Below are 21,505 nucleotides of genomic sequence, written 5' to 3'. Positions count from 1 at the left end.
CCAATCTTTAGTACTGTCCTCCTTAGCTCAGCTTCTGAACTTTTCCATTTTCCATTTCCAGTATTAGGTTCTTTCTGCATCAATTAACTGATACCCCATAGTGCATTAACTCACACCAACAACAGAACACTGGAGCTAGTTAAATGCTGAGATAAACCTGACTGGCACCCCATAAAGTACATGTGGCCCCTCAATGCCATTTTCAAGATTTGGGGGGTCCTCAGGATTGCATTCCTGCCATAGAAAATGACAATTTGGGGCATATAATAGGCATGTTTTGTGTAGGTGTCCCTCCTCCCGATTTAAAAAAACAGTACACGCATTTTACTCCACAGCTGCCTACCTCTGTAGCCCACAGGGGCCAAAAAAGTAATTTAAAAAGCCCATCCTGATCTAACCGATCAAGCAATGGCAGATTCAAATTATCATACAACTGTATGACTTACATGGGTCATAATCTTTATGGGACCTGACTAGAATGATGAGAGTTGAAGCCCAATTATATCTGGAGGACCAGACATCCCCCAGCACAGTCTTAAGACTTCTTTTGGGTAGTGACACATTGTCACCAAGGAGACTTCTTTTGGGAGAAAACCATAACTGCAGATGTAGCCATTAATTTTCCTTCTTTATAATATAGATCTTTATATAGATGATCCATGTATTAGTATAGAATGGTGTTAGCCATTCTGAATAACCTAAAGAGGGATGCAAAAGCAAAATGCAATCTCAACAGGGATATTACACAACTGTTAGATGTGTTCTAAAAATTTTGGGTTCCCCCCCTTTTTTTTGATTCCACTAAATAATTCTTGCTGGAGTTCAGCACTGACTTGTTATAAAACAGACTCTATTTCTGAAACAACTTTTGGCAGTGATATATTGCCCCTAGAAGCATCCAAGAGGAAGAGCAAGTCCTTGTTCAGTAGATTTCTATTCTGCTGTTTTAGGAAAGTTATCCTTTTCTTATTTGGTTGAAAACAAAACAAGACTATATAAAAGGAATGAATCAAAGGTAACATGGGACCATTTTTAAAACCAGTTGTTTTCCGAAATTTTGATCCTAATTAATTTTTTCTCCAAAACTGATGCAATGGCACCAACTAAGACTTTATACCAGATTAAGAAACCAAAGTTTACCATGGCATATAACAATAGTGGTAAATACTTATGATGAACAAAATAAAGTGATTAAAGCTGGATTACATGGAAAGTATCATCAAGGTTGCTGGGCTCCAAGAAGGTACAGAATGATGTGGCTACTTCCATATGAATAACAGACCCTGAATACTGAAACAAATCCATCTAATCAGATCCAGCACTTCCATATGAACAGAACATTTAAATGATCTTATCCTGGAATCCCAGTCACACAGTGCTTTCCAACATCATGTATGCTAAGCCACAAATGAGTCTGAAAAAGTTTGAAACAGCACACGAATCCTAACAAATAAACTTGGCCCTTATAAGTGGCAAGATGTGATGCAAACAAGATAGCTTCCTGAACAGAAACATGCAGGATGAGACAAAATATTAAAGGGTTTCACTTCAGGCCTGCCAGTTTGGTCTAGTGGTTAAGGCAACAGGCTAGAAACCAGGAGACTGAGAGTTCTAGTCTCACCTTGGACATGAAAGCCGGCTGGGTGACCTTGGGCCAGTCCCCCTCTCTCAGCCCAACTCACCCCACAGGGTTGTTGTGGGGGAAACAGGAGGAGGAAGGAGTATTAGGGATGTTTGCCGCCTTGAGTTATTTATAAAAATAATAAAGGCAGGATAGAAAATAAAAAAATAAACAGCTAGGTCTTTTCTCAGGATATATTACAGGTAGTCCTTGTTGAATACCCACTCATTCAGCAACCAGTTTGAAGATACGATGGTGCTGAACGAAGGGGACTTACGACAAGTCCTTGTTGCAGCCATTGCAGCATCCCAGCAGTCATGATTCAGGCGCATGGCAACTGGCTTGCAGTTACAACATTGCAGCATCCCACAGTCACGTGATCGCCATTTGTGACCTTCACCACCAGCTTCTGACAAGCAAAGTCAACAGGGAAGATGGTAGGCGATTGCAAATGGAGATCACATGACCACAAGATGCTGTGAGTGCACAGGATTCGCCTAACTATAGCAACTAGGACTGCCACAACTGCCGCCGTAAGTTGGTGCAGTCACGTGAGGTCGTGCTTTACAACTGCATTGCTTAGCGACAGAGTTGCTGGTCCCAATTACCATCGTTAAGCGAGGACTACCTGTATTCTTTCTCCCCTTTCCCTCTTGGTTTTCCATCTGCCTTCTTCTACCTGTTGGCATCATATCAAGCTTCTAAGCATGCTGATTCTCATGCTGTTTTAGGGGAAAGTTGTGTTTCGGTAAACCTTAAGATTGTCTTAAACCTGTTAATACTTCTCTCATGTGCACGGCTGATGGTATTTTTGGCTACATAAGGACTCTCAGACTTACTGTATGTGGGATCCTGAAACAAACTGCTTTATGTCTGCCAAAGTACATGTGTGTGGGAGGAAACTATAAGGCTCTTCTTCTCAGGTAGGAGGCTGCACTGATAGTAATAACAATAGTAGAGTAATAATTTGTATTATGTCCCATCTTTCTGTTAAATAAATAAAAACTGAATTGAAGGATGACTTCATATGTAAAGGGATGAATACCATGCATACCCTGCTGCCTTCTAGTTACAAAGAGAAGGGAAAGGTGCTAGACTGGGGGCTGAAGCTTCTAATACTTTGCATGGCAGCGGAGACCCCTGCAAAGAAGGTGTCACAAGCAGGCTACCTCCCCTCCAGCCGCAAGTGGAAGGGTAGCTTTCTGTTGTGAAAAAAAAGGGTGAAAGGATCAAGTTGGGTAAGCAATTATGAGAGAAGGTGCAGGAACTTGGATATCTGCCCTTCTCTGCAAAATCCTGGAATGGGGAAAAAAAGTTGTTTGACTTCAAAGGACACCACAACCCACAATACTTAAAGGAAACTGAACAGATTTCTCACCTTGTCTTTATGGGAGAGCCCCTTTGATGTTGGTCCATGCTGGCATTCTGAGGACTTAACTGTGTTTCAAACATGGTGCTGAATTACTCTGGTTCACAAGGTTAATTCTAGAAGTTAATTCTAGAAAGGTAATCAAGTGAGACACTTCTCCTTAAGAACTAGATGAAATCAAATGACAAGGTCACTGAAGGAGACAACACCGCTCAAAGCAAGTGTGAAAAAGTGTATGTTTAGTATAGCAGCTGCACAGTAAAAAACCAGAGTGAAAAACACTGTAACCCCTCTAAGAAAAGCTTTAGCTAAGGTGGGATAATCGGGTGGCGACTTCAGAATCAGAACCATAAATGAGTACACTGAAATAATGTGCTGTTCAGAAAAAAAAGAGCTCTTTGCACATAGTGAAATAATCAGGAGAGCATGATTAATATGTATAATGTATTTTGAAAATTCCCTCCTATTTCATGAGTCCTAGCCACTAAAGCCAATCCTTAACATCCCTTCTTATCTCATTAAAATCTTACCACACCTCCATCAGATTACTAATTACATTACACCAATTTTGAATAGTGTTTCAGGACTGCAATTATTCAAAGGAATTTAATTTGCTGTTTTGTTTTTACTTGCTGAGTACATTATAACCAATAAAGTCTACTATTCATCATGTCTTTGTCACTATCTTAGACATATAAGATCCCTGGAGAATTATACTTCAAACATAAAAGGTTACTTTGAAAGGTGAATAAGGGCACCAATAAAAGCTATATAGTTATTGTTTTCAAAGGCTTTAACATTATGATTTAGAAGGGGAAAGGGTTGATCTTTCTCCTGGGGGAGGAACAAGGTTAAATAGGCATCCTAGGATATTTTTTTTCCTAATGTGGAGCCCTCTAGATGCATTAGAATATAACTCTCAGCATTCCCAACCACTTCTTTTGACTATATTTTGGGGAAGGCACATCAAAACATTGTAAGCCAACCATCCACTTTTCTGGATTTGAAGACCTGGTCTCTCTCTTCCATCTTTTCCCTTCCACTTCCTTTCTGTGTCTTTTCAGTTTATCAGCTTGCTAACAAGTTGTGTCTCTTCCAAATGCAATGAATAAACAAGCAAGTAAAACAATGTTGGATTATATGGAGCCTCTAAATAATGTCTCAAGCCTCTAAGAATAAAACCAAGACCAAGACAACAACAGAATAAAAGAAATAACATTATAGTTCGTTGTTTCAGAGGAAAGAACTGCTTTAACACAATGAGGTAAGTTACAAAAAAGTACCATATTTTAATGGAATATATATTCATATCAGTTTTGGGATATTAGTACTGAAGTTAGTCCAGAATTATTATTTATTGGGTGTTTATTTTATTATAAGGACAAGTACCAAAAGTAACCTTTTCTTGTATTCATGTACAATCTCCAGCGGCCATTTCCTTATTAATACAATCAAAGCTCCTTCAAGTATTATTTCATACCAAAAATCCTGCTGCCCATACAAAGAGCCTAGACTTACTTCTACCCCAAAATTTCTGACACTGAAACAACCTGGATGAGAACCTAACATGGCTTACAAGGACATCTTTCAAATCTATATCCCATTAAAAATGCTCGTCCATTTAAGGATCCATCACATTCTCTGGCTAATTACAACCTCTTAACTGCTAAGACAATGGCTCACTGCAATATTACTGGATTTACATCTCCTTCAACACAGCCAGACATTTCTTTATGGTTTCATCATAATTCCTAACATATGGCGGTTGCAATTGACATATCCTCTAATCCATGGGAGGGTAATTCATTCACTACTGAAGGCCTCATTGAAAATGCATCACGAACCAGAAGGTGGAAGCTTATTTCAATAATTTATGTACTTTAATTCCCTTTCTTAGCTATGGCACTTCCAAACACAGAGCGGTTATACTATTATAATATACCTTCTATTTTTGTAGTATGTGTCAAACAACATTTTAGGACAACTTGTAAGTCTGTTTTATATGTACAAATTACCAATAATCAGTGAGATACTCAATAACTGGTAGGGCTGCAGATCAACATTTTCTCACATAAACCTACTTTGCTAACCGAGTAGATAGATATTGGGGAAGATAGGGCTGATGACAGGAAATAGGAGATGCTTTGATCCAATAGAGAACAGTCTGTCACTACACAAAGATTCTACTTCCATCAGAAAAAGATAGCATTGCTAGCAATAGATTAACATCTAAACAGTGTTCTGGGGGCATAATCAAGCTTCACTGATAAAATGTGTCTATGCCAGTACAGAGGCATTTCTATTCCACTAACATCCTCCAGCTAGCTATTTGGGGGATCATAACTGTGCCCTCAAATGTAAACAGGAAACATATTCAGAAGCTGAGTTAGGTCTGTTCTGGCTATGACTATACACCGCTTGCAAAAAGAGGTCTGCAGGCTTGGAATGCTCCTTATTTTCAACTTGAATTAGCAATACCTATTTAAATGAGCAACTGAAATGTTAAAAAAGAGATCATCTTACCACCACGTGCAAATACAGGGCTCAATATCCCAGATGTCATTCTCACTTTGGTAATCCATATCTCAGCATTGGCAGAGCAAAGCCAGATTTTTCCTTTCAGAATATTCAGGGAATAGTCTCCTCCCACCACACCATCAATTGCAATGACATAACTCAGCCACATGGAAAAAATACTCTAAACCCTGCACTACTCACTTCTCCCAGAAGTTTCCCCCTTTTGTCTACTGCTTACCCCAAGTCATTTTTAGGTCACTCTAGACCAGCCTTTCTCAGCCTTTGACCCTGGAGGAACCCTTGAAATATTGTTCAGGCCTCGCAGAACCCCTGCACATTCAGGCTCAGATATAGGCCACAAGTTACAAAATTATTATATTCATTTCATGTGTAGGCCTGTATATATGCATTAAGAGTGTTCTTAAACTGAAAATAAAGAATGAAACTTAGCTCTTTAATGTGAAGTTGCCCAAATTCGAGGTAATTTTTTAAATAAATTGTGATCTCCCAGGGAACCCCTAATGACTTCTTGTGGAACCTTAAGGTTTCTCAATGCTGGTTGAGAAACCCTGCTCTAGATTAATTTGCAAAGAGTGCTTCCCAATGAATTCTAAATGAAAAATAGCAAATCATGGAGAAAATCTATCTATGTGGTCACTAGGAGTCAAAAATGACTTGATGGCACATAATCAATCAATCAAAACAATGGAAAAAGTTGATCCATGACACTTCACATATTGGATCAGAAAATTCCACGAGCAGTTAATTTGTTGGAGTTATCCCTACCTATCATAAAGGTGATCCCAGTTTGCTATATAAAGATACATACTTTAAACTTCGTGCTAAACAATTTACGTCACACAATCATTTGATTTAAATGCACTTTCATTGACAATAGGGGCAGAATATGAAACACTGACCTAACTCTAAGGGATATTAATGTTGGTCTATTTATTTAATATTTATTTAAGGTGTATGTTTACTGATGTTACAGGCAACACAACGTCGGCAAAATTCATTCCATTATTTTCCTCACTCAGAATCTACTTAAAAAGTTTTTACAGTTTTGTTGAATCATGTGAAGGGTTTGACTGAACTAAGTTGCATTTGTTTACTCTAGACAAGATGCAGGCTGGTGGGAATACATGTGAATAGGGAAGAAACTCCTGTATCGCCACAATTGCAAATTAATTTGGGGAAACAAAGACTAAAAACAATGATTGTGGTGTCTTGAAATGATGAGAAATGTAACACTGTATCTTGGAGACATTAGAATGGGGGAAATTGACTTAAATGTAGGGAAATGTTGACCCCTTGATTTACAATATGAATAACAGCAAAATGTCCTAGTAAATTTCAGAGCAAAGAACAATGGTACAAAACACATGCAAAAATGCAATACTCACTATTTGTATGTTTCTGAACGAATATATTCAAACACATGAGAAACACCCAGTTGGAACTGATCTGCAATAGGGGTTACCCAGGGATTATTTTCTGCTTTGAAGACTTGCTTTTGACCAGTCAAATCCAAGTTTCCTGAAAGAATCAAAACAGGAATTTAGTATTGTTGAAGAATAGTTGCCACTTTATTACAAGAAGAGAGTTTTAACTTTCTGTGGTGGCTTGATCTTCAGTTTTAATGATACGGCAAGTAACCAAAAGACTCCTACTATCACCAGATCATTCCACACATTTCAGCGTATGGAGGACTGTCCATTTTCTATACATAGACAGGCAGGGAATAATCTAGTCCTGATAAGTTAGCTTTGGGGAAGGGAGAAGAATCTCCAGAGCTGTGCTGGGCTGTGTGGAAAACTTCTGCAGACTCGAGATTCATTATCCTTGCCCTGATAGGTTTGGAATTGAACTTTCCTATAATGTAGCCCTGGATGGCAGGTATCAAATCTCTTGACAGCCCAATCTTCTTATAAAAATACCCTAAATGCTGATTTGTTAAGAAGTCCAGCCTCTGAGAAACATACTTGTTTGCTAGCTAGACAACTGATGTGAAAGATAGACAGCATTAACTAAGTTCATATGCTCATGAATATATGAGACTTCACCCTCCATCTTTGTCTCTTGGGGCCATCTAAAACCTAAAACCATTTCTGTCTTTTGGGACCATCCAAATATGCTCTTGCTAATACTGGCTTCTGTGAAAACAGCTTGCATGTGGTCTGAAACAGAAGTTTCTATCCAAGGAGGAGAGCTTTAATGCACATTCCAAGACAACTTCTCCTAGGTGCACCAAGGAAGACCACATTATATCTATTGTTGAAAAGGCTTCTTATATTGTATAAATTATTTCTTGGAGATTACTGTAGTAAAAAGAAAAGTATTTTTTTAAAAAGCCAAATACAACTTTCAGATTGTTTTTAATATTGATGTGCTTTTTAAATCCATTTTTAAAATTTTGTTGCTGCAAGACAGATTTGCTGTTTCTCGTGATCAACCTTGCCTGAGTCCAGTACCAATTTTGATTCTAAATGGGACTGCACTCCCCTAAATGAGCAGGACCATAACATTGTGGGGGGTGGGTGCCCCCAAAAGGCTCTTGCTAGAGAAACAAGCAGAGGCCCTGACTGGGATGAGGGCTTTACCCAGCTCCAAGTGATGAGACAGTTTGTCCCCTTGTATCTAGACTACTGTAACGTGCTTTGAAAAATGACCTGAGAACTTCAATTGACTCAAAATGTGACAGCGTGTTTGTTAACTGTGGGTAGCAGGTTCAGCAGCATTACACCTATGGCGTAGTTGTTGCTTTGGTTACCAGATTCCTTCTAGGTCCAGTTCAAAATGCTGGCTACTGTCTTTAAAGCCTGCACCTAAGGACCAACAGGACCATTTTTTCTGTTTACAAGGCCCACCCCTTGCATTTTTTGATGGAAGGTATGCTGAGGGTAGCTACCCTGTGAGAGGTAAGGGGGTCAGGGTTGATAACACGCTTTTTCAGTGGTGGCCCCACTCTTTTGAACACCTTGCCTCTTGAGATAGGCATGCCCCCAACCACCTGGCCTTCAGGGTTGCCTAGTTTAGCTTAGTTAAACTAACTTAGATGAATGATTATTTTTATTGGCTGGTGGTTCTGATTGTAAACTGCCTTGAGTTCTTCTACTGAACTTTAAACCTTACATTGTAACTTTGTATTTTATTGATTTTTTTTGTTCAAAAAATATAAATATTATAAATCAATAAAAGCAATTGTTAAAAATCACCATCTGATGTCAATCCAAATATAAAACAGATTATATTAAGTGTTGAGGTACAGTCTAAGTTTTAAAGCAACTTACAGAACACTTTAATAGCAGGTCTCTAAAAAAATACTATCTAAAAATAGGAGCATAAAATGTATTTAAAAAAACTGCTAAACTATCAGTTGTATTAAAAGTGTAAATTAAACGAGACTGGACAGTAGAAAGTAAAACAACAGAAATAAGATTAACTAAAGGTTCTATTGCATTGTGAGTTCAGAATTAACATTAAACATTCGGAGAGAGTACAAACGTCTCTGCCTGAACCCAAAAAACAATACAGGTAGTCCTTGTTTAACCACCACTCATTTAGCAACCATTCAAAGTTACAACGGTGCTGTAGGAGTGGTACTTATGACCATTCCTCCAAGTTCTGGCCGTCCCAGCACCGCTGCACTCATGTGATCACGATCTGGGCACCAACCAGCTCGCACCTATGATGGTTGCAGCAGCCCACGGTCACGTGATCACCATTTACAGCCTTCCCTGCTGGCTTCTCACAAGCAAAGGCAATGGTGAAGCCAGCAGGGAAAGTTGCAAGTTGCTCTGGTAAGCTGCTCACATTCTCCCCTGCCTGACAGCAGCCATCCCTGGCCCAGCCATGCTCGTGTTGCACTGTGCTTTGCTGGCCACCTGCACATCCTCCCCTGCCCGGCAGCAGCCAGCCCCGGCCCCACTCGCACTGCGCCGGCCACCTGTGTACCCTCCTCACCTGGCAGCAGTCACCCTCAGCCCCGCTTCGCCGGCTGCCAGCACACCTCTCCCACCTGGCACAACCACTTACCTGCCTGCTGACCTGCTTGCAAGCCACCTGGTACTCACTTAACGACCCACAATCCTTGCTTAACAACAGCAACAGGGACTGCCAGATTGCCATCGCTAAGCGATGAGGCTATGTGATGTTGCGCTTTACGACCACATCGCTTAGTGATGGAAATTCCAGTCCCAATTACTGTAGTTAAGCGAGGATAACCTGTAAAGTAGGCACCAGATGCACCTCACTAAGGACGGTATTACACAATTCCAGGTAATACAAGGAAATATTGCTATGCAACATCTACTAACTGTATGGTCAGCATGGGAATTCAAAGGTGATGTCAGGATTTTGGTAGGAACACATATAAAGAGGTGTTCTTCCACATACTATGGTCCGAATCCACGACAGCAGTGTAGGCAACATGGTGGCCATGGCTTCATAGCACTCTCAGATATCAGAGTATCTATATTTAAATGGATGCAATTGGCAAATTTGTTGAGATTTCAAGCAAGATTTCAAGTCAGAATGCTGAATGCCATTTTAAAGTAACAGTCACTTGTTTTTATTTATCAAAGAATAACACAATACAAAGAACAAACAAAATGAATCAGATCTTTGACTTACGTTCTTTGGAAATTTGAGTTTCAAGCCAAAACCTAGGTATTATCCAAGTAATGTTGTAAGATATGACATGTGCTCGGTAAAATGATTTTTTTTTTTTTGCAATTCCATAGTGGATATAGCCAACATCTATAGCACTTGTAAAAAAATTGTTTAATCTGTTTGTTATTCCACCTAATGTGCCAATAACTATAGGGATCATTTGTTGTTGTTTATTCGTTTAGTCGCTTCTGACTCTTCGTGACTTCATGGACCAGCCCACGCCAGACCTTCCTGTCGGTCGTCAACACCCCCAGCTCCCCCAGGGACGGGTCTGTCACCTCTAGAATGTCATCCATCCACCTTGCCCTTGGTCGGCCCCTCTTCCTTTTGCCCTCCACTCTCCCTAGCACCAGCATCTTCTCCAGGGTGTCCTGTCTTCTCATTATGTGGCCAAAGTATTTCAGTTTTGCCTTGAATATCATTCCCTCAAGTGAGCAGTCTGGCTTTATTTCCTGGAGGATGGACTGCTTTGATCTTCTTGCAGTCCAAGGCACTCTCAGAAGTTTCCTCCAACACCACAGTTCCAAAGCATCTATCTTCCTTCTCTCAGCCTTCCTTATGGTCCAGCTCTCGCAGCCATATGTTACTACGGGGAACACCATTGCTTTAACTATGCGGACCTTTGTTGTCAGTGTGATGTCTCTGCTCTTAACTATTTTATCGAGATTTGTCATTGCTCTTCTCCCAAGGATTAAGCGTCTTCTGATTTCCTGACTGCAGTCAGCATCCGCAGTAATCTTCGCACCTAGAAATACAAAGTCTTTCACTGCTTCTACATTTTCTCCCTCTATTTGCCAGTTATCCATCAAGCTGGTTGCCATAATCTTGGTTTTTTTGAGGTTTAGCTGCAAGTCAGCTTTTGCACTTTCTTCTTTCACCTTCATCATAAGGCTCCTCAGTTCCTCTTCGCTTTCAGCCATCAAAGTGGTATCATCTGCATATCTGAGATTGTTCATGTTTCTTCCAGTGATTTTAACTTCAGCCTTGGATTCCCCAAGCCCAGCATGTCGCATGATGTGTTCTGCGTACAAGTTGAATAGGTAGGGTGAGAGTATACAGCCCTGCCGTACTCCTTTCCCAATCTTAAACCAGTCCGTTGTTCCGTGGTCTGTTCTTACTGTTGCTACTTGGTCGTTATACAGATTCTTCAGGAGGCAGACAAGATGACTTGGTATCCCCATACTGCTAAGAACTTGCCACAATCTGTTGTGGTCCACACAGTCAAAGGCTTTAGAATAGTCAATAAAACAGAAATAGATGTTTTTCTGAAACTCCCTGGCCTTTTCCATTATCCATCGGATATTGGCAATTTGGTCCCTAGTTCCTCTGCCTTTTCTAAACCCAGCTTGTACATCTGGCAATTCTCGCTTCATGAACTGCTGAAGTCTACCTTGCAGGATCTTGAGCATTACCTTACTGGCATGTGAAATGAGTGCCACTGTTCAATAGTTTGAACATTCTTTAGTGTTTCCCTTTTTTGGTATGGGGATATAAGTTGATTTTTTCCAATCTGATGGCCTTCTTGTGTTTTCCAAATTTGCTGGCATATAGCATGCATTACCTTGACAGAATCATCTTGCAAGATTTTGAACAGTTCAGCTGGGATGCCGTCGTCTCCTGCTGCCTTGTTATTAGCAATGCTTCTTAAGGCCCACTCAACCTCACTCTTCAGGATGTCTGGCTCTAGCTCACTGACCACACCGTCAAAGCTATCCCCGATATTGTTATCCTTCCTATACAGGTCTTCTGTATATTCTTGCCACCTTTTCTTGATCTCTTCTGCTTCTGTTAGGTCCTTGCCATCTTTGTTTTTGATCATACCCATTTTTGCCTGGAATTTACCTCCGATGTTTCTAATTTTCTGGAAGAGGTCTCTTGTCCTTCCTATTCTATTGTCTTCTTCCACTTCTGTGCATTGCTTGTTTAAAAATAATTCCTTATCTCTTCTGGCTAACCTCTGGAATTTTGCATTTAATTGGGCATATCTCCCCCTATCACTGTTACTGGAAGTGTCTATGACAACGCCGGCTCTAAGACTTAGAAACGGAGATGAGCACCGCCCCCTAGAGTCGGACACGACTGGACTTTACGTCAAGGGAAACCTTTACCTTTACCTACCCCCTATCACTGTTACCTTTTGCTTTCCTTCTTTCTTGGGCTACTTCTAGTGTCTCAGCAGACAGCCATTTTGCCTTCTTGGTTTTCTCTTTCTTTGGGATGTACTTTGTTGCCGCCTCCTGGACAATGTTGTGAACTTCTGTCCATAGTTCTTCCAGGACCCTATCTACTAAGTCCAATACTTTAAATCTATTCTTCACCTCCACTGCATATTCCTTGTGGAATATTAGTGAGCTCATATCTAGCTGATCTGTGGGTCTGCCCTAATCTCTTTAGTCTGATCCTAAATTGTGCAAGAAGAAGTTCGTGATCGGAACTACAGTCAGCTCCAGGTCTTGTTTTTACCGACTGTATAGATGTCCGCCACCTTTGGCTGCAAAGGATATAGTCAATCTGATTTCGGTGTTGTCCATCTGGTGAAGTCCATGTATAAAGCCATCTCTTAGGTTGTTGGAAGAGAGTGTTTGTTATGCAGAGTGAGTTGTCTTGGCAAAATTCTATCAGCCTATGTTCCGCTTCGTGTTGTTCTCCCAGGCCATGCTTACCTGTAATTCCAGGTGTCATTTGACTGCCCACCTTAGCATTCCAGTCTCCCATGATGAAAATAACATCTCTTTTAGGCATGTCATCCAGTAGGTGCTGCAGATCCTCACAGAACTGCTCTACTTCAGCTTCTTCAGCATCTGTGGTTGGGGCGTATATTTGGATCACTGTGATGTTAGATGGCTTGCCCTGAATTCGAATTGAGATCATTCTATCGTTTTTTGGATTGTATCCAAGCACTGCTTTTGCCACTTTACGATGAATTATGAAGGCTACTCCATTTCTTCTGTGGTCCTCTTGTCCACAGTAGTAGATCTGGTGGTCATTTGATGTGAAGTGGCCCATTCCAGTCCATTTCAGTTCACTGACGCCCAAAATGTCTATCTTTAATCTTGACATCTCACCAATAACCACATCCAATTTGCCCTGGCTCATAGATCTTACATTCCAGGTTCCAATGGTGTGCTGGTCCTTAGAACATCGGATTCGCCGTTCACCACCAGCACCGTCGGCTGCTAGCCGTCCTTTCGGCTTTGAGCTAGGTGCGTCCTCATGTCTGGGGCTAGTTGAACTCATCCTCTGTTCCTCCCCAGTAGCATTTTGACCATCTTCCGACCTGGGGGTCTCATCTTCCAATGGTATACCGACATATCTCTGGTTGTACTGATCCATTTAGTTTTCACGGCAAGAATACTGGGGTGGGTTGCCATTACCTTCCCCAGGGATCGCATTTAGTCTGACCTCTCTGTCATGACCTTCCCGTCTTGGGTGTCCCTTCACGGTTTAGCTCATGGCATCATTGAGGTGCTCAAGCTCCAGCACCACGACAAGGTAACGATCCTTTGCTGAAGAGGGATCATTTAGTAATATCTTTTTTATAATCTATCTATTTTGATTACTCAATCCCTATATTTTATATATTGATCCAGGCTTTCATAGCCAGCATCAATCTCATGGTGATGAGCTTCTGGGCTAATAGGCCGTAGTCTAATTATCTGGTATTTGTGAACCCGAAAGATTATCCAATGTGTTGGGATACCCTAACACACTTTCCAAGCTGATGCTTACTGTGCCAGTGAGTTCAGACAAGGGATATAATCCAGCAATAACATAACATCATACATACATCTAAGGACAAATCACCCCCAGTAGGAAAGATAAAAATGTTATGGACCAAAATGGAATATTACTGGAAAAAATACAACTTAAAAGTTATCTATAAGCCAACAAGAAAAAATCAAGAAATGATTCTATCAGCTAAGGATTGCGTAAGTCCACTTTTGTCATCAGGAGTTTATCACATACCTTGCAGCTGTGGACAGGTATCGATTGGCACTACAAAATGCAGTATTAATATTCAACTAAAAGAACATGAAAGGTATGTCTTTCCTTATGCTGATCATCACATATTTGTCAAATCCTAATTCCATTTTGGTATCCTCACTATATATTCTTATGTAAGTATTCAACATCACTTTTTGATTCTCCATGTAGCTTCAAATCATCCTTCTATAACAAGTGGGATATTTTTCCACTTTGACTTGCCAGCTCATATTCAAGTTTTATTTTATTCAGGATATTATTGAGATGTATTATTGAGGTGGTAAAAAGCAATGGAGACAATGAATCCCCTTGAAAAATTCCTTTCTTAGTGTTCATATTTCTAATTTCTTCACCATTTACCATCAAAGTTGTTTTCCATTTTTATAGGGTTTTTTTTTTTACAAAGTTCTGGATGTTTGCTCTAATGCCACTTATTTCCAAAATTTCTGTATCCACCTATGTGGGAGATAAACAAAATCCTTTTTATAATCTATCCAAGCCATTTGTGTAAACTGGTTTCTCTGTGCTTAGAGTTTTTTTAAGCATCATTTTATTAATCAGTAATTAATCTTTTAATTCTCATTAATTTTGGCAGGTTTTTTTGTTCAGGTGGATACAATTAATTTTTGAATATGTAACTTGAAATTGTGAATATTGTTGGCAAGTAAATAATTGATCTGTAACTGCTTGCAATTATACTCTATTTTTTTTTAAAAAGTTCTACTAGTTGTCATCTATTCTTCAAATTTTCCATTTTGCAATACTTCATTAAACTGAGCAGCCAATCTTTCATGGAGAGTCATCAGATATTTAAGCCAAAATCCATGTACTTCATCTTTTCCGGGTGCATCCCAGTTCTTAACCTTTTTTGCTTCTTATTTCTTATGCTATGACTATATCATTTTGAGTGAGCCAATTTTCTCAATTTCTTTTATCCATTTTAATCTTTATTATGTTCTCCAAATAGCACGCACTCCACGTCCTCCTTCCCCAGCCTTCCTATGCTCAGACACACCCCGTGCCCTCTTTGCCAGGCCTTCCTGTGTGCGAGCACATACCCTGCACACTCCTTCCTTGACCTTCATACGCTCACATGGGCCCTGCGCCCCCCTTTCCCGGCCTTCCTATGTTTGCATGCACCTTGTGCCCTGCTTGCCAGTCCTTCCTGTGCTCTCACACACCCCATGCCCTCCTTCCTGGGCTTCCTGCACTCACACATACCCCGCACCCTCCTTCCCAGGCCTCCCTGTGTTTGTGCTATATCACAGCACCCTCCTTGCCCAAGGACTCTCCCACCCCCCATGCATCTTGTGCTACAAGAACTGCCTGGATTGCTGTTGCCAAGTGATGTGATCACATGATATCATGCTTTATGAACACATCGCTTAGCAATGGCAATCCCAATCTCAATTGCTCTCGTAACTCAAGGACTACCTGTACTAACCATTATTATTGTTGTTGTTACTGCACCGTGTCATTGCACAAAATCTCAGATTGGCATCTGGCATCTGTATAGGTTGACAAGCTCCTCATTAACGATTTTAGAAGTTAATGTAAAGTACTTCATTTTGAGTCCGGAAATAAATTTGGGAGGCTTGGGCATGATGTATAACCAGTGTTATACAATCATAATAGCCATTTCCAAACAGAATTTTCCAGTAATATGATTCTCTCCATCTTCAATTTATGTTTCCCATGGTCTGTACACCCCACTATGGGAAGAAAATAGGTTCAGTATTATTAGAGAAAACCTGGCTCATGCAAAAAGAAAGAGGTAACATGTTACCCTAAGAATAGTTGCCATTATATCAGTAATGCTCTTCTGCCAGCTTTCTGGATATCTGATCTTCTCTTAAGAAGTAACTTGCAGGAAGCAGTTCAGCCCTCCATCAGTCCCAAGAACACCCTAGTTTGGAAGCTCACCATATCTCCTTTATGAGAGGCTGCAGCAGCATTTCTGTTTTAACAAGGATCAGGCAGTAGGATTAAGCACTATGACTAAGAGAACCTAATAAGCAAAAGGCGAGGGTGTCTAAATCTATGCTAGCTGGTTCAAACAAGAGCTGGGGAAGCAAGCCAGCACTGTGATTAGTGGTAACTCTCTGACCAACGCTGCTATGAAGATCATATTTCATTCAGAGGCTTATTCTGCAATTGCAAATTGGATTTTCCATTTTATTACCTGCAGGAAAGAACCACAGACACTTGTCTCAAAAGCCACCCGCACAGTAACCACTCCTTACAATTCAGCAAGTGCTATGATACCACTGGGATAAGGGAGAAAATCAGCCTACTGCAATTGCACAACGTAAGTCAAATTCATACTCCAAAAATCTCACCTGGAAAGAGCACAGGATTCTAATTTTGCACAGGTTGAAAAGTTTATTATCCATACTAAATCAGACATACAGTTTGGCTTTTCTCACCGCTCAGATACAGTATTTCAAATGTATTGCAAAACACTGTAAAAGTCAGTGAAAGAGGTCATACCTGAAAAGAAATAATGTCTACTTGGAGACCATAACTCCTGTGTTGCTTTGAGGAGAAAGAGCAAGGCTGTTATGCATAATGAGACAATATCACAAAAGGGTAGAAAAATTATGGTCATTAATTTTATCTTTTATTTTTGTCAGGAGGAGTAAGGGCATTATTTGGATTTTCTGCCACAGGGTCTAAAATGTCTTGAGGAAGTTTCCATAAAAGTGATGTAAACAGGGGAAGTTATCTAACAAAATAAAATACACATCTTTCCAAGATGCTTAAAGACCTATACAAAGATTAAACAGCCATTTGTAGGAGGTGCTTTAATTTTGCACTGAAAAGAGAGATGGATTTCTTCCAACTTTGCCATCCAATGCTTTTCAAAATATGAAGACGCTGTAGGGTAGCTTGAGTTAACACAAGCACTCTATTCTGAGTATGGGTTGTTAGCCCACTGAATCACACTGAAGATGGTTATTTATACATTTATTTCATTGGTATATCACCAAAATCATATGACTCATGGTAATTTACATTAGTAAAACATTAAAAACAATGCTATAATGTAGAGGTGAGCAGATTTTCCCTAAAATCATGAAAACAGTTTGACATTTTATTCATACACTACCACATTCCAAATACTAAGTGGAAACATGCATTAAGCACCAGCTGACTACAAAACAATTTTAAAATGTGTATGGAAAAATTAAAGATCACCTGAAGAGTCACATAAAAACTTCTTCAGAAAAAAAAAGCTCTCATTCCATTCCATTCCATAATTTAGACAGGTTTAGACAAGAATAAAATTCATTCTAATTTTATTTATTCTTTAGATATCTAGGTATCTTTAGATATTCTGTCTTTCTTCCAGCTCAGAGCAGTATACTCAGCACTCCCTTCTGTATTTTTTCCACAACAACAACTCTGTGGGGTAAGACAGGCTGAGAGAGGAACTGGCCAAAAGTTACTCAATGAGCTTCTGCAGCGAGGGTCTCCCCAGCCTACATCTAATACCTGAATCAAACAAACTAAGGTTATCATAATGTTAATATCTACATTCTAATTCAAATATGCATCTAGCAACAGCTGAAACAAATGATTTTTTTTTCTTTAAAAAAACCACTCCTATTCATTGAGAAAAAAAATCATACTATTTGGAACAAAGATTTAACGAAGTCAAGTCGTAACATGATTGAATTAAAGGCTTCTTCATTCAACTTTTTAAAAATTCTATTCCAACATTTGGGTCCGTCCATAGGACATATTCTATTACTCCATTAACCTTTTTCTCTCTTTTCAATTGCCCATTCTTCATTCTGTTTCTTTGTCCTTACAACAATCCCCCCCATGTTATCATAATTTTCTGTCACAGGTGTCACGAAAGCTTAAGTTCAAGTGCTTTTTTTTACTTCAGCTGAAAGGATATATTCTCTTTCAATACTATGAGGAAAGAAATTAATTTTATTTTCCTATTTAGATATAAATACTCCCAGATCCAATTTTATTAAAGGCTAATCATGGGATAACGCCACTGAATAGAATGAACTGTTCAGTTATATGTAAAAGCAAGCCAACCATGATTTTCTTCAGCTTTGCTACATGCTTTAAAAGCTTAGCTTTTTATTACTCTGACACCACGTGCTTTGTTTCCCAAAGAAAAGAAGAGATGGCCTTAGCCATGACACAATCTGCTGAGGATGTACTGATATGCGAGTCCTTCTGACAGGAATGAGGACCTCATAAGAGCAAGGTGGGCATCTAGCTTCAGTGGCACTTGTGAAGACAATACCATACCCAATGTGTCAGGGGAGGGGGGAATAAAAAAAGATAAATTACAGACTAAATAATCCCACATTCAAACTCATTTTCCAAGCAACTACTGGTCCCAACTGATGTTAGCAAATCTGTTGAAATTTGGGCCAGAAATTATTCTGGTACTGTACACCAATTCTTCCTTGTAAATATAGCTTTCTCTTTGGTTAAACATTTCTCAGCTCATAAAATTGGTAAGATAACTTGTAAAGAGGGCCATGACCCGCATTTCCCTCAAAGCAAACCTTATGGATGGGTCTGATCTCTTAACATGAGGATGCAGTGGGTTCCCTGTGCACTTCTTAGCCCACTAAGCTCAGGCAAACAAGGTGCTTTTACAGGAGGCTTAGTCCTTTCTTTTGGGTTGACAATGGAGGTTTTTGATAGTAGGACCAATTTTATGCTAAGAAGGGATTGCCAGTGCCAAATGACAGACACTGTTTAACTTATCCAACTTAAGTGACTTATACTCAGTTTCCAGACTCTAGAAATCATGATATATCACAGCCACATAATAAATGCAGCCTAACATTTGGTAATGCAAAAGCTGAACAAAAAGCAGCTTGCTTCCTCCCTCCAGCCTTGTTACCCAAAATACCTTACTTTCTTTGTTTTATTCTTCCTTTTCCTCCTGTTGACATTTTGTTAAATATATAAAACAAGGCATGCAATAATAAAACCTACACTCATCAGTTTTCAGATAACGTGATTATTTTTGCATGTAAAATTTGTTACAGTAGCGCAACTTCCTTTCATTATTTCACCAATGGCGGTGTTTTTTCTGATGACTTTGCACCACTCTCTAACCTTTAATGAGTTCCTTACTTACGGCTACTATGCATTTTGCTGAAATATTTCAATAGCATTGCACGTAGGCAAGCCAAATAACGCTCTTTAAAACATGCACTACTGATTTCGCCAATTAGATCTGCTGCTTGTTTTGGCTCTACCTCCCTGCCACCCCCCACATTTGCTTCTAACACAGTGCTCTAATTGTTAAACCATCAGAGTTTAGGTTTGTGTATATACATGTATGTGTGCATGTACTGTATGTGTGAGCACACACACACATCTCACAAATGCAGTGCTTCATAGTATTTCATGTAACTGGTGGCAACCTTGTGGTTGCAGTGAATCACTAGTTATCTTCCACTGGAGTACATAACTTTTAAATCATGAAAATTTTAACACCAACTTCAATGTTTATGTATGGGGGCTTATTTTATAAGGCCTATATGACTCAGCACAGCTCCACCCAAAGGCATCAACTTCACCAGTCAGACCATCACAGCAGTCTAACTCACCTGGACTCAGAAAAATCACATTGTTTTTCTGATGCCTCAAATATAAGCCCTGAAGTGGGCCAATTCAATTCATCTGGCTGCTTTGTTGTGCATGCACAGAAACCCCTTTTAGCATTTTGATCAAAATGGTGAAACTGTTCCTTATTGGAGTCTTGAAAGCAGCACTGCTTCAAAGGGGCATTTTGATCAAGACTTCGTCAAGTTGAAGTGCTCCTCTGAAGCTCTGAAAAGCCTTATTATTTACCACGATTTTCAGAACTATATTTAAAAAAACTATGTCCAAGGTAGCCTTCCCCAACCTGAGGTCCTCCAGGTATTTTGAACTTCGATTTCAGCTCTGGGAAAGTTGGCTAAAAAGGACAGCTTGGGAATTCATCCATTACTCATCAGTTCATTGTATCATACTAACAAATGAACACCATAATTTCAATCTTAATGCCTGCCTAGGTCAACAGTACATGATAGGGACAAGGAAGATACAGAATTAAAAAAAAACTGATCAGGATTTGGCTTTGATTCATAGGCTGACAATAACTTATCCACAAACACAAATCTAATTTTAGCCAAATATAAATGACTATGAGAGATTAATTGGTTGAAAAAAATGGGGAAAATGCATGATCTTATATTGCAAGGTACAGTCCCATCTACATCACACACTGAAAATCACTGGAAAGAAGTAATTTAGACCTTTAATGAACACAGCACCTCTCTGATATTCATTAAAGCACATGTCTTTTTTCAGCTTCTAGCCAGCCTGAAAAAAGATGCTGCTGCTGCTTCAATCAACTACATCATTAAACAGCGTGTCATTGATATAACTCTTAAACCAGCAGTATTTTTTTTTTAGGTTCACACAGAAGGCTGAGAAAAGACACACGTGCTTTAATGAAAAATGGGGAGGAGCTCCATAATTGCAAGGTACAAAGCATTTCTTCCCAATCATTTTCTTTGCCAGATATAAAGTGTAACTCAGCGTAGTTCAGGCTAACACCTTTGGCTTCCAAACTTGGAATTTCTCTCTCTCTCTTTCTTAAACTTTTATGCTGCCTAGCTCACAACAACTCTTACTAAACCTTGTTGCCAAATGCCAAATCCCACTTTGGATTTAACAAAACTAGTAGCAAAGAACAGGAAGAGAAGCAGCAATAATTGGCTTGAAACATGAAAGATATCCAGAAAACATACATTTTCCAGAACTCTTTAGCTATTCAGATTTCAACTATGTACCAATCTTACCTAGTTCTGGAGGCAATACTGTAAGACGGTTTCCTTGGATGTGAAGTTCTTTAAGCTGTGTGAGTTCCCCAATTTCTTTTGGGAGTGATATCAAGTCATTATCCCTAAAGCTAAGCTTTAAAAAAAAAGGAAAATGGTTAAGAGTCAATCAGAGACACACACACACTGTAATTTGCATAGACAAAACACTCTCAGAGGAGATACTGTATCTGCACAACATGCTAAGCTTAGTTAGGCATAACTGTGGTTGAGTTTTTTGTGGTTTAACATGTAGTATAAATCCAGACTGCTCAAGTTATGATTCAATGTATATATGATACTAGAAAATAGGTCAATTTAGTAAAGGGGTTAAGCATGTTGTGTGAACATAGCCATGGAGTTGTCAGGCCAATTCTCAACTGAAAGGAAGTAGATCAAGACTGGTCAGAAACACAACTTTTCCTTTTTGCTACTTCACTCCACCCATTCTTCCAATTTATGCACAAGTACTTTCTGATTAACAAT

At 39.5% G+C, this 21,505-nt stretch overlaps 1 protein-coding gene across 3 annotated transcripts in view; it reads right to left on the bottom strand.

Annotated features, from left to right (window-relative positions):
* RSU1 (Ras suppressor protein 1) overlaps positions 1-21,505 on the bottom strand; it is a 79,418-nt gene that overhangs the window by 34,586 nt on the left and 23,327 nt on the right. For all 3 annotated transcript variants that reach the window (XM_063303563.1, XM_063303564.1, XM_063303565.1), the window contains exons 7-8: positions 21,002-21,116; positions 6,914-7,046 (exon numbers count right to left, since the gene is read on the bottom strand). In XM_063303563.1, the coding sequence (XP_063159633.1) occupies positions 6,914-7,046; positions 21,002-21,116 (248 nt within the window). The remainder of the gene's footprint in view (positions 1-6,913; positions 7,047-21,001; positions 21,117-21,505) is intronic.

The sequence above is a fragment of the Candoia aspera genome, chromosome 4 (assembly GCF_035149785.1).
Source record: "Candoia aspera isolate rCanAsp1 chromosome 4, rCanAsp1.hap2, whole genome shotgun sequence".
In the NCBI taxonomy this organism is placed as follows: domain Eukaryota; kingdom Metazoa; phylum Chordata; class Lepidosauria; order Squamata; family Boidae; genus Candoia; species Candoia aspera.
The sequence above is the reverse complement of the archived record's forward strand: the minus strand, read 5'-3'. Positions and strand labels throughout refer to the sequence as shown.